Below are 13074 nucleotides of genomic sequence, written 5' to 3'. Positions count from 1 at the left end.
AGTATTCTAATTAATGCTTTCAAGAAAGTAAAAGTAGTTACACATCTGTCAGTGTTTTTCTGATATTATGAGTAAATACGCCTTCTATAAATAAATGGTGAACAGCTGAGTTTGTAATCACGTTCTAGGTCAATGACTATCTTGCATTGTTACACAAAAAAAAATCCCTGAAGACAATCAGATGTGCCATAAGGAGGTTGTTCCCAACGGTGTTTTCCTGGTGGCTTAAAGCTCATTAAGCGTTGTGTCTTCTTGCCCTTCACATCACAAACACAGACTTCGCGTCACCTCACGTGCGAATGCTCTCCTGGCTGCTCGTACGTGTCGTTCACTCATCCATCTGCTGCTTCTCATTTTAATATCATCCTCGTACAGTAGCAGTGCCTCTATGGCTCCCATCGCTCTGGGTTATTAAAGTCACAATGAATTCAATTACTGAAGGAAATTGGATCTTTCTGATTTACCTGCAAAGGATGTGCAAAAAAATAAAAAAAAAATAAGAGGACAGTGAGAGAGGAGACAGGGTAATCTGGATGATTACTGCAGGTAATTGTTGTGGAAGAGGAAGTGAGAAAGCATAACTGTACATGAGTTTGAAGACTAAGGAAGAAGTTTCGGGTTGACTTCACAGCCTCCATTAGTCTGTCTGTGTCAAGGACAAACACTGCAGCGGTGTGAAAGCGTTGGAGATCGAGTTGGTGAAAGGTGTGTGTTCGTGCAATAACAGCACAGCATACGGCTGCTTGTCTATCAAGAGCCACTTATTTCAATCTCTGCACAAGCTTGAAATGTGTTGTATCATTCAAACTTTAACAGTTTTTGAGTTGTGTGGCGTCATCCAGCTCCATTCCAGTGCTGCATGTTCTCACAATGACAGAGCTCAGTGCATTTCTCATGGTCATATGATGGACTTGCTGTCTTTACTGCCACAACAGCGCTTGATACTCTTGTCGTGTATGAAATGAAACAAAAAGATGAAGAATGACAGTAGAACGACCTTTAAAGCAATCCCACTTTTAGGTTAAATGTGTAGAAAGTATTGACTCCAACAACTATTGAATATTCTTCTATCACCTTCATTCAAAATTCTGAATTCATTTTGTTTTTCATCCCAACAATTCACAGAAACACTGAAAAAAAAACACCTGTGTATGTGTGTTTGCGTGTGTGACCTTGTCAAATAACTCTGTTTACCCTCATTTTCCCCTTTCAGATCATGTTTCCATCGGCGGCCTCGGGGACAGTTTCTACGAGTATCTCATCAAATCATATCTGATGTCAGACAAAACCGACGAGGACGCAAAGAACATGTACTACAGCGCGCTGGAGGTATGGAAATCCTTATCTGTCAACGCACACAAAGACACACACCCGCTCAGGCATGGCACAATTAGATAAAAAAAAGAAATATCATCTTAATTTGCATAAGCTGTTGATCAAACAAAGGGCCTCACACCCAAGACAGATGAAAGACAAGAGGACGGCCGCGACGCCAAGGAGGACTGGAGGAGATGAAGGTTAACGGAGACGCTGTGCACGTTTTCACCATGCGGCACATCATTAGGAGCCAACTTCCTGAAAACGACGACATTTAGCATGCAATGCTGGAACAGGAACTCATCAGAAGACTCAAAAACAGCTTTTCCCCCGAACATAAGATAACGAAACCTCCTTTATAGCCTCTCTCACACACACACACACACACACACACACACCCACACACATTTACATCAGGGTTTAAAGGAGTTTCACAGTTTTATTTACTGACTTCTCTATGTGCACGAAACTTTAATTATTGGGCCAGGCAAGGCAAATTTATTTACATAGCAGCACAGCGCCACAAGGCAGTTGGTAGTGCTTTACAAGGAAACAAAGGAAATACATTTAAAACGAGGTGATTAACAGTTTTAATCTTAATGATTAAGATCATCAAATTAACTTAAATTAAAGCATGGTGGTGAAGAGAGGCATGAAAAAGAATACGAATAAAGGTTGAAAAAATTAAGATACAGTAATAAAAAAGCAAGATCTTGTTTAATGGATAGCCTGATCAACGATAATGATTTAAAGCTTGATTTAAAAGAAGTAGCATTGCATTACTCACTTCATTGTGTTTAAATTTGAATTGTTTTTAAGTAATAATATCCATACAAACATGAATAAACAAACAAGCAGGTTGACCTTCAAATGGACATTTTTGTTGAATCAGTGTGAAGATTCTGATTTTGTTGATGTTTCTATCAATGATTCTTGCTTCACCTTTCAAAAGGAGGTTTCTTGCTTTCTGAACAACAGACGTCAGTTCTTTCAAACCTCTATTCACAATTTCTCTATTGTTTTGTGATTGTATGATTATTGTTCACGGTGTCCTGATGGATACACAAAGACATCGCCTTTACTGTGAGACGGTTTCCTTTTATTTTAGATTTCAGTGAACTTGGACATGCCTTCCAATGCTCACATTGAAAAACTGCAGTAAATTCTCTGTGCCGGTGAACACACTGCCCATTATACACATGTATTAGCATACATCAGGAGCTGCCTGTTTTCTTCTTTAATTGAGATAATGTCAGGGTAAAGCACATTGCCTCCGGCTACAATTACAATATCACAGACAGTAACTTAAGATTGCCATTGAGACTTCCGCACTCCTCATCACGGGGTCAAGCCAGAGGCAGACCTGCTAATTACAGACTTTCTTTCTCCCCTGTGACTCAGTATTTAAATGGCCAAGGACCCGGCGCGATCAGATTAAGTTATACGCTGCATGTTTATACAGAGATCCAAGGTGAAACCGCTGCTCGACTCATTATCCGCGGCATTCAAATAAATGGAGGCCACTAATTACAATAAGAGAACATTTTCCAATCATGACGTACAATCATTATGGCTAACAAGTGCTGGTTAGTGGGGAAAACATCAGCCTCAATCTTCAGTGAAATGGCATTTAGAAGCTTTCATGTTGCGTTGTGTTGTTTTGTTTTCTGTTATTGTGAGTTACATCCTCATCAAGTTTTAATCAGCGTGAAAGGTTTGTGGTCCAGTGGTGAACATTTCCGCCTCACACCGTGCATTTGAGGCTGATTGATGTGTGGCTGTCCGTCTCTCTGATTGCCTTCTGATGGAGACCTGTCCAGGGTCTCATACCTCCAGCTGATCTCGGCTGCAGTTTTCCGCAGCCCAGGACAATACAAAACAAATATTTTGTTCTCATCTGGGAGCCCATCTCAGGTTTTCTTTTCAATTAACCTTTATTTATGCTGCATTCTCGCTGAAACAGAAGGCCTCACTCTCAGGAGAGACCTGTTCCCACAATATGCCAAACAATTAGCTTCTAAGAGACGAGCCTAAAGTTTCTGCACAGCATAATAGGATCAATACATTTAAATCAATGTGGCAAGTGGAGCAGGTGAAAACACTACGAACAGGAACATGTTTCCAGAGACTTTACCGAATAGAATAAACTGGGCAACTTCAGATCAGGCTGAAAAGTGTTTTAACTCTTTGACCTGATGTTGAAGAGCTGCTGAAGAAACTGAAAAATGAACAATGAGCCAGCAGAAAAGGTTCAAGAGAGAGTTTCCATTCCTAATTATAGGTGCTTTCTGGTACATCACTGCTCGGTGTGACAGGCTGGTTTTCAAAGGCGAAGTGAGCAGCGAGAGAGGTGGATGAGAGCGGTGAGTCATCCAGAAGTAACGTTTTGAGGGGCTCCTCCTGTACTGTCTGTCTTCGGAAGCATAAATCGGAGTGACAGGAAACAGCTGCAAAGGGACCCAAATGTTCAAATTCTGAGCGGTAATTCAATCAAAGTGAGAGAGAGGCTGAAAACAGGAACTGACTGAATTATGACACTCGCATGTGAATTTGTCATTAACAAGAAAGTTTATAAATATCTGTTTTTGATTGTGCCGTTTGGCTCAACGGTCATTTAAGGTTTCGCCCACTACATCTCAGAGTGTTTCAGTACGCCTGCCCGTGTGTGTCGCTGCAGGCAATCGAAGCCAACCTGGTGCAGAAGTCGCCGGGCGGCCTCACCTACATGGCCGAGTGGCGGGGAGGGATCCTGGACCACAAAATGGGCCACCTGGCCTGCTTCTCTGGGGGCATGATCGGCATCGGGGCCGACGACGGAGCGCAGGAGAAGAGGCAGCACTACCTGGACCTGGCTGCCGAGATCACACACACATGCCACGAGAGCTACACCCGCTCAGGTGGGTGGAAATGTCAGGGCTGTCGGGGAGCGGCGCAGACAGAGCATCGCTTTGAAAGGCTGCGCAGTATTTTTCAAGGCAGGAGTCTCAGCGAGGCAGCTGGGAAAAGACTGCTTCTGCTCTCTATATATAAAAAAACACACACAAACACACACATCATCATCATCATCATTCCATCAAGAAATAGCATCTAATACTATATAATCCTAAATTAAAGCCAATTCCCTTCATGGATTTCCTATCAAACTAAACTTTCTTTCTTATTCACCCACCACTTAGCTGTAGATTTTCCTGCCCCCAAAATTTAAAATGAGAAAAATTTGTTTTCACTTCGTTCTGCCGACCATCTGGAGCTGGAGCTGCCGACAAGAGTTAAAGACCCCCATTGGTGGATCGTTATCGAGCGATAACAAGGGATCCAGGGTGTGTGCCTGCTCTGAGGTTTCTAAAAATAGACTTTTACATGTCAAATAAAATATTTTTCCAGACTAGGCACCTGCTGTTCATGTAGGTTAGAATGTCCTTCAGCATTCGGCTTCACTGTAATGTTTCCAATCAGCCAAGTGAACCTTACTGTTTTTGAGTATTTTATGCAGGCTGGTCAAATTCATTGTGCTTCATGCAAATAGTGATAACACAAAACAAGGAAGGGCAACAAAGCTTTTAACGAAAGACAAAAATAAGTATTTTAAAGTTGAGAAAGAATTGGTTGATAACGTTTATAAAAGAAACATAGATTAAAATACTTTTAAAAATACCTATAAGAAGATGACTTAAGAGCTACATGGAGTGCATCTAGTAGCAAAGGATGAAAGGATTACTTATCTAAAATTTTGAGCACCAGTTAATTTCATACTCTTACCTTCTCTTCAAGTCAAAATAATGCTTTTCATTTTTTCTTCTTTTAATTGCATGAATATATGTTTTGTTGAAAAAAAAAAAAAGGTCTGGTAGGTTTCAGAGTAAGGGAATTGAGTCTAGAGAAGCAATATTGTAAATTAAAAACACCTCGGGCAATTTAATTTTGCCCCGTCTCAAAAGGAGAGGCTTCCTTGGTGGCTCGACCTCAACAACAGGTTTAATAAGAAGAATTACACCTGGTTATTTTCGAATGTCTATCAGCGGTCGGCCGCAGCCTGTTTGATACTGATAATCACAGCTTGTTGTCATTTATTGGGGTCAGACAGACAAAGGGAGGGGAAATCGAGAGGGAACCACAATTAAGTACAGAAGAGAAAACACTGTGATTAAAATGCTGGCTGCGTCAGCCGGTACATGTACATCAATGTGTCTACGAGAGGCCGACGCCGGAGCCATCCTGCCCACATGTTCCGGAAGGACCCTGGTTTGATCTGCTCCCCGGCGTCTCTCTCGGCCTTGACAATAATCTCCTCTGCTCATGTTATGCTGTTTTGTTCTCGCCCTCTGCACCATCGTTCAGGTTCATCCGTACACGTTTTGCGCTCGCCTCGGCGGTGAGCCGGTGTGACTCACATCGCGGGTTCCTCGATACGCTTTGAATACTTTTGATCTGCGGGCTCAAAAGGCTTCTCTGGCTCCGGCTCTCAGAGCACCTCCACCAGGTTCCTCTCGACTCATTACAGACACTGGATGGTGCTCAGCAGCTCCTGGATTAGCTGTCAGCGGGAGAAGAGAGAGCTGCTGTCACGTGTGTGTGGAGTGGCTGCTGTTTAGCTGTGTTTTAACTACTGATAGCTGCTGCTCTGGATCTCTGTCAACACACTGATCCAGGGAAACAGGGACCTCAGAGGAAACAGCAGGAAGACAAAAGGTTACTGTCTTCAGAGGAAAAGTCATAACAGACCTTTAGTGCTTTGCTGCATGTTCCTCTGCTAATGAGATGAGCTGAGACGCAACAAGCGAACCGTCAGTTTTTCATTCGAATCGTCTGTGTGAAACTGCCGTTTTATAGATTTTATATAACACGTCTTTTCACTCAGTGCAGGCAAAATCTGACCCGTTCAAACTTGACCTTTTTTTTTTGAAGTGAAAGCAATTAAATGCCTGTCTGGTCATTACTGAGGTTTTTGTCATCTGCATCTTGGGGCAATTTCCTTGACATTTTGAAAATGAGACTGACTCTGATGTGAGATTATTAACTTTTCAGTCTGGTGAGGAGATAACTAACAATGAGCAGAATGTTTTTCAATTGAAGCACATTGTGATCATTTTCTGGGGGGAGATGTGATCTTGTTGTTAGACTGTGAGTTAAAAAAAAAAAAAACATTGTTAAGAGTGAAATCAGCATTAACATTGAGAACCGAGTGGCTCCAAAAAGGCTGTCAGGAGGACAACAAAACAAGTGAAGTGCCAGAAAACTGGGGGTGGAGTGAGTTTAAAGAAACATTTAAAGAGTTTGATAATTCCTGTGATGTGACAGGAGAACTTTTTTGGTGGTTGTTCTTTGGTAGGAAGCCCACAAATAGCTCTGAAGATGGATTTAAAAAAAAAAAAGTGCCAAACGGTTGTTTTACAAAGTGTAAAGATTACAAAGGTGTGTTGATGTGTTTCTGTCTGAGGGCCGTGGGGCACTTGTTCTTCCTTTCAAAGCAAAACCAAAGTTTCATAATGGTTTCATAAGTTTGGCATAATGGTGAAAGATGAGAACAAAAATAAATATTCATACAGAGACATGTTGCCACATGTGGTCATATGGAGACATTTCTGAAGACGTCTCACAAGTGCAAAGTAAGATTTATCAACACTGATGATTTACTGCTGCGCAAACATGTACGCACATTTAGTAAATACAGATTTTGTACTTACGCACACTCTAAATTTCATTCGTAAGACAGATTTTTTTCTACGCACTGATGATGAATAAGGCCCCGGTCTTTTACTTTTTTATGTGGCTCCGTCGTCCACCTTGTCAAATATACTTGAGTTGAAATAGTCCACTGCCTCATCGACAGTCTTGTAGATTGTTCAATGCTTGTTTACTGTTTCTTTTTTTGTCAAAACTCAATAATACATGGAATTATATACTAGATAGGTTTGTGTAAAAATAAGCCACATATTGCATTTATGTTTCTCTATATCTTGCATACTCATTTAAAAACAATAACCAGTAGGCTGAGTGGGAAGCCCTGTCGCCCGCCATAGTAGCTCTTCATCCGATGATGATTTTGTGGTTCCTGTGAACGCAGCTGCCTACAAACCCTCAGCAAACCTCAAAGGAACCAATTTTTCCAAACGATCACCAGCTGGCCGGGTACAATCACAGATGATAAGCAGGAACAAATAAAATGTCAAAGCTAATGGAGCAAAAGAAGGTTGTTTGTGTGGGTTTCTAAATTTAAAATGCTGATGCTCCTGCCTCGACCGTGAAAACAGATTTCTTTTTGCTGGTTCTTCAATAAAAGATCCTTCTCATGGAGTGTTTATGGATTCTAAAAATGATTTGGAAGAAAAAAAAGAAACAAATAATGACAAATTCACAGAACATCAGGAGAGATAAAGTGATTTCGAGCCTTAAAAAAACACACTTACTGAAGCGTTATGTTCCACCTTAAAGCATGTCACGTATTTTAGTTTTGGATTTGCAGATCTGATGAATGAAATGTTTTGGTTACTGACTCAGAATTGATCCCTGTTTGTTTCTGTCTCTGTCAGCCACTAAACTCGGACCTGAAGCGTTCAGATTTGACGGCGGAGCTGAAGCCACGGCGACCCGGCTGAGCGACAGATACTACATCCTGCGACCGGAGGTCATCGAGAGCTACATGTACATGTGGAGGCTGACCCACGACCCCAAGTACAGGGAGTGGGGGTGGGAGGCTGTGGAGGTGAGCTCGTCAGCTCCTGGTGGTTTACTCTGCAATTGATGAGGATATTCTTCTTGATTGAAGCATCACAAGTTCGCTGTAATTTAACTATCCTCTCTCGGTTATCTCAGTCATCAGTTACAAGCTCAAAAAAAGCGTAGCAGTAAAATGTCACAATAAATCACATTTACTCATTTTTTACAGGTGCCATTTTAAACAAGAGAAATTGATTTGATCTAATAAAACCAAAGGGTTTATTTTCACACCCAGCGGTTCAGTGAGAAAAAAATTCAAAACCAAACTGTGAGCAAATGAGACAATATGTCAAGCTCAGTGTAAAACCTCCCATAATCCACCTATCTGCACCTTCGGATCTCGCTAATGAACACAGAGTAACTTGTTTTAACGACTTGTACAAGAACCGAAGTGTAAAAACGTCACTTTGTCATATTACAGACACTTTCATGCCAGGCTCCTTCGTTCCTTCTCAACCTCTGTTGCCTGGCAACAATCGAGGCATCTGTAGAACCCTCATATGACCTGCTGTATTTATACATCGTTAGGTAACCATGGTTGCACATATTCTCCTAATCACTTCATAATTAAATGTTGCTAAAACCAGCATTGCTGTGAGCTTGTATCTGTGTCTAGATGTGGACATAAAAACATAAAGTATTACCACTGAGATGTAGTGTAACGATGTGTTTAGAATCTAAAGACATTATAATAAACACACTGATATATATATAATTTTTTTTTCTTTTGATTTTTTTCCCTTTGTGCACCTCTCAGTACTTAATAATGTAACAAATGTACCAAACCAACGTAAACCAGTATACTCAAATATACTGTACATATATAAAGCCTACATCAAACAAGTCAAGATGCAGAACTCATTAAAAAGTAAACTACATTTTTAAGAAGTTTCCAAATAAGTATCATCACACTTTTAGCATCCATATTCATTTAGAGTTGTATTGTTCCCATGTATGTTGAAAACAGTCGTCAAGTTTTAGAAATTTGACTGCTTGAGCTTCTCAGAGAACGTTTCGTCTTCTTCAGTTGCAAAAAACAGTTAAGGCATTATTATAGAAATCATGGATTTATTAGTTATTTCTGCAGTCATAAAATCTAAACTGAAAGTAATTTAAATATTGTAATATTTTGAGACACTGTGTTTTTCAAATGTGGGAATTCTAAGTTCCAGTTGAGCTTGAAACACGTCAGTTCATGTGTGAATAATCTAAAATATATGTTTCACTGTTTTAATACACCTGGGAGAAAAAGTAACTTCATTATAACTTCATTATAATTCCTACAATCTGTGACTGAGCTCTGTAGATTAAATCTGCTCCATGAGGGGAATACCGATGGTAACAGGTGAAACAATTCAGCCTCATTAACTGCAGAGACCCTCGCCGAGTGTAAGTTTTGTGGGAAATAATAAAATTCCCTGCAAACAATCTGAAAGTCTTATCCTAAATATGATTCGGAGAACTCTCGTTCATAAATAATATCCAGCAATACAAGTGTTTCTTTCACTGAGGCCAGTAAAGTCCAAAAATAATTCCACGTTAGATTAAGCGGGAGACTCGGCACGGTGTAATTTGGTGCCCTGCGCTTGTCTCCTGGAAGTGGCCTAGATTCCCATTTTATAAATTGAACTCACCTATTATGTCGAGCTCTTTTAACACCCTCAATTACCCTCCGCTGGGTTCCTTGATATTGTGTGGCACTATACATTAGCTTGTAGATCAAGCGGCCCTACTCTCAGGGGGCGAAGGTGGCTCAGGGATCGCCCGTTATTAATGTGGCGATAGACGGGACGTTAGCGCCGGCGAGCTGCACGGGGCCGGCGTGATAGATCCGGCATTAATTTAGTGCACGCAGAAGCTGGAGAGATCAGCCTGACGAGTTTGACGGGCCTTTAATTATCGGTCACAAAGGTTGGACGCGGCGCACGGAGCGCCTCTTCATGAACATCAAGCATTAACGCGTCAGGGTCGTTGTTAATTAGCACATATGAGCCAGGCCCTTTGTAGCAGGGGTAATAATGAGCTAATCTGCCCCGCTAGCTCAGCTGCTCTCCATTAGCCTCTGTCAGATTTAGCATTGGCGCTCCACACGGTCGATACATTCCACCATTTCCTCATGTTTTTAGGTGTATTAAAAGATTTGCCAAAAATATATCAGAAAACTTTGTTTTTTCTCGTAAGCTCAGTTTTTAGTGTGTTTGGTTCTGTCAGGCACAAAAAAGAGCATCTTCATGAGTTCCTTAAAACGAATCGCCGTGGATAATGGAGGTATTATTCATCCAATTTGTCCGGTTGAGCTGAGAGCGGTCTTTCCTTTTCCCACATTTGACCGTTGCTTCTTGCTCTGCGCCCCGCCAGGCCCTGGAGCAGCACTGCAGAGTGGAGTCCGGCTTCTCGGGGATCCGTGACGTCTACACCATGACGGTCAGCCACGACAACATGCAGCAGAGCTTCTTCCTCTCAGAGACTCTCAAGTACGTCCCGCTTCCTCCCACAGTCTCAGTGGCGTTGTACCACCTGTATACATCGGTATGACGGTGACACGGGGTTCTGTATAGGCTTCATCTTCCTGTTATCTGCTCTGGATATGAAGCGGGTTCCTGCTGTGAACCAGTCGCAGACGTCGTCTTTGTGATTGCAATCACTCCCTCTGCTTATAATAGAAACAAAGTATGGCGATTACACACAGTTAGAAGATTCAATTAAACTTTTTGTCATTCTTGCGTCATTAATCTTTAATGTTCTGTGAACCTGAAGCGAGTCATGAAACCACGGCAGCGCTGCGCGATTATGGCCAAGATTGTTACCACTGAATTATTCATCGATTTTAGAATAAACCAGTTTTCTATGACTGTGTCGCCAGTGAGCGTTTGGGGCTTTTAGCCTCCGCTGCTGGTTGATGCATGCTTTTACATCCGTTCTTCAAACCCAATACTTCCAAAAGATCACTTTAAACATGCGTCATTGTTTCTGTTCACCTCAGTTTCTTTCAACATTTCAGAGTCAGCGAACACAACTGTGACCATTTTGTTAGAAACACATTCATATGAATCACTTTGATAATATTTTTAGGAGGTCAGTAACGCTCACATTTTCTTTTTTTTTCTTTTTTTTTTTTAATCAGACACTATTTTTAGATCTTTCCCTGAGGGTGCCTCAGAAATTCCCCGTGGCTACCGAGTGCCCAGAGGCACTACGTCGGCGCTGTCTGATTTAGCATGTAGGAAAACACTAACAGGCTAAATGAGTCTCGTCTCACTGTGAGAATCTGGTGGTGACCTGTGTGAAGTAGCATGTAAAGACGGATGAATTTCTCGTTGAATCCTCATAAGACAAATGATTCTCTGTGTGTGTTCAGGTATCTGTACCTGCTGTTCTCCGATGATGACCTCCTCTCCCTGGAGGACTGGGTCTTCAACACGGAGGCCCACCCGCTGCCCATCGTCCGCAGGAGCTGCATGCAGGACGGAGCCACACAGGACAAGACGGCCTCCAAATAAGAGCCGAACGCCCGACGGCGGCCGCGTCAGTCACGGACACATCTGCACACTCAGAGACACACACGGATCTCACAAAACAGCAATTCTCAGTGCAGGTTCAGAGTCTCTTTCAGGAGCGGCGCCAGGACTCTCGCTTCCTTTCCAGTAAAGGATGTTGTGATTTTACGATGTGATTGTATATCCTTTCGCCGGGGTTTACTTCCTGCTGGCGCCTCTTTTTTGTGGACAATCAAGACAAACATGACTTTCATGAAAAGAGCACCTTTTTTCTTTCCTTCTTTCCTCTGTGAGGAAACCAGTATAACTTACAGACCCAAATGTATGGCGGGAGGGTTGAACTCTGGGCCATATTGTCACAGAAAGAGAGAGAGAAATGTATAGAAAGCCACTTGAGTTTTTGCTCCTTGTTTTTGTCGTTCTGTTAATCTGGAGTGACGAATGATTTCCTTCGATCTTGTCATGGCATTTTTTCCTTTGTGATTTCACTCTTTGACCAAAGGTTTCTTTGCATTACTGTTTCCCTCATTTGGAGTAAAGTGTTTTTTTTTGGTGAGATTTGATGGATGGTTTTAAAAAAAAAAAGATGTACAATGATGATTTGATATTGATTAATTGTACAGACGAACATGAAGTGTGACCGTCGAATCCACCTCCAAACTAATGTTGATGTCATGTTTCTTACTGAAACAAGTTTGAGTGATCTTTTTAAAGTTTGGAGGTGAAAGCGAAGCGGCTGTCTTATGCATCCAGGGACCTTTTTTTTTTTTTTTTTAATTTTTTGTTTTGTTTTCTTTGTTAAAAACCGAGATGATGCCGGGTTACGTTTCCACTGTATGCTGGAGTAATATTCTGACCGGGACGCTGCTTCTGCAGTCCTCTCAGCCTTTCAGATCAAAGAAACAACAGTCGTGCGGTCATGCCTGTGACGGTCACCCATCCTTAAGGGAAAAAACCCATTTAGGATCCGCCTCTGAATGGATGAAGCCGTTTCTGTTCAGACATCCTCTCTGCTTCACCCCGCCTTTACCTGTGAATCCTGACCCGATGTTAAGGCTGTCAGGCTGCTGAGACGTCTGCATTTCCATCGCGGTTCCTTTTCTCACTGCACAGCTGTGGTGTGAATGTGCTGTACATACAGATGGAAGTGAGTGGCCCCCGTACGAGCTTGTCTTAAATGAAATTTTATGTCTCTACCCTTCTTTATTTTTTTATTTTTTTTTTCTAAACTTAAGTGGTTCTTTTTTTCTGGGTTTCTTATGATTTGCTTCCCTCAGGTGTTTCAGTACAAAACAATTGAAAAAAAAAAAAGAAACTAAAAAGTTCAGATTTTAAGTCTAGTTATTGCTGATATTAATTATTGTTATTACTTATTCTTACTGGTTGATTTAACTTTCATTGTTGGATATTTTCAAATACTGATAAAAAAAAAAGACCTGTACAACTTTGTACATTTAAAACAATCATGTTTGTTGTGTCATTATTATTGTCTGTGTTCACTTTGTTTTTTTTTTTTTAACAAAAAAATCTCCTACTTGTACTC

At 41.4% G+C, this 13074-nt stretch overlaps 1 protein-coding gene across 2 annotated transcripts in view; it reads left to right on the top strand.

The window, feature by feature from the left end:
• LOC115397478 (mannosyl-oligosaccharide 1,2-alpha-mannosidase IA) overlaps positions 1 to 12298 on the top strand; it is a 198037-nt gene extending 185739 nt beyond the window's left edge. The window contains exons 8-12 of one of the 2 annotated variants that reach the window (XM_030103828.1): positions 1214 to 1329; positions 3995 to 4214; positions 7848 to 8020; positions 10393 to 10508; positions 11393 to 12298. In XM_030103828.1, the coding sequence (XP_029959688.1) occupies positions 1214 to 1329; positions 3995 to 4214; positions 7848 to 8020; positions 10393 to 10508; positions 11393 to 11534 (767 nt within the window). In that variant the 3' untranslated portion in view covers positions 11535 to 12298. The remainder of the gene's footprint in view (positions 1 to 1213; positions 1330 to 3994; positions 4215 to 7847; positions 8021 to 10392; positions 10509 to 11392) is intronic. The other variant, XM_030103829.1, reaches the window with a different exon arrangement.
• Positions 12299 to 13074: the final 776 nt, after the last annotated feature.

Source organism: Salarias fasciatus, chromosome 11 (genome assembly GCF_902148845.1).
Source record: "Salarias fasciatus chromosome 11, fSalaFa1.1, whole genome shotgun sequence".
Classification (NCBI taxonomy): domain Eukaryota; kingdom Metazoa; phylum Chordata; class Actinopteri; order Blenniiformes; family Blenniidae; genus Salarias; species Salarias fasciatus.
This window is presented reverse-complemented; position numbering and strand designations above follow the sequence as displayed.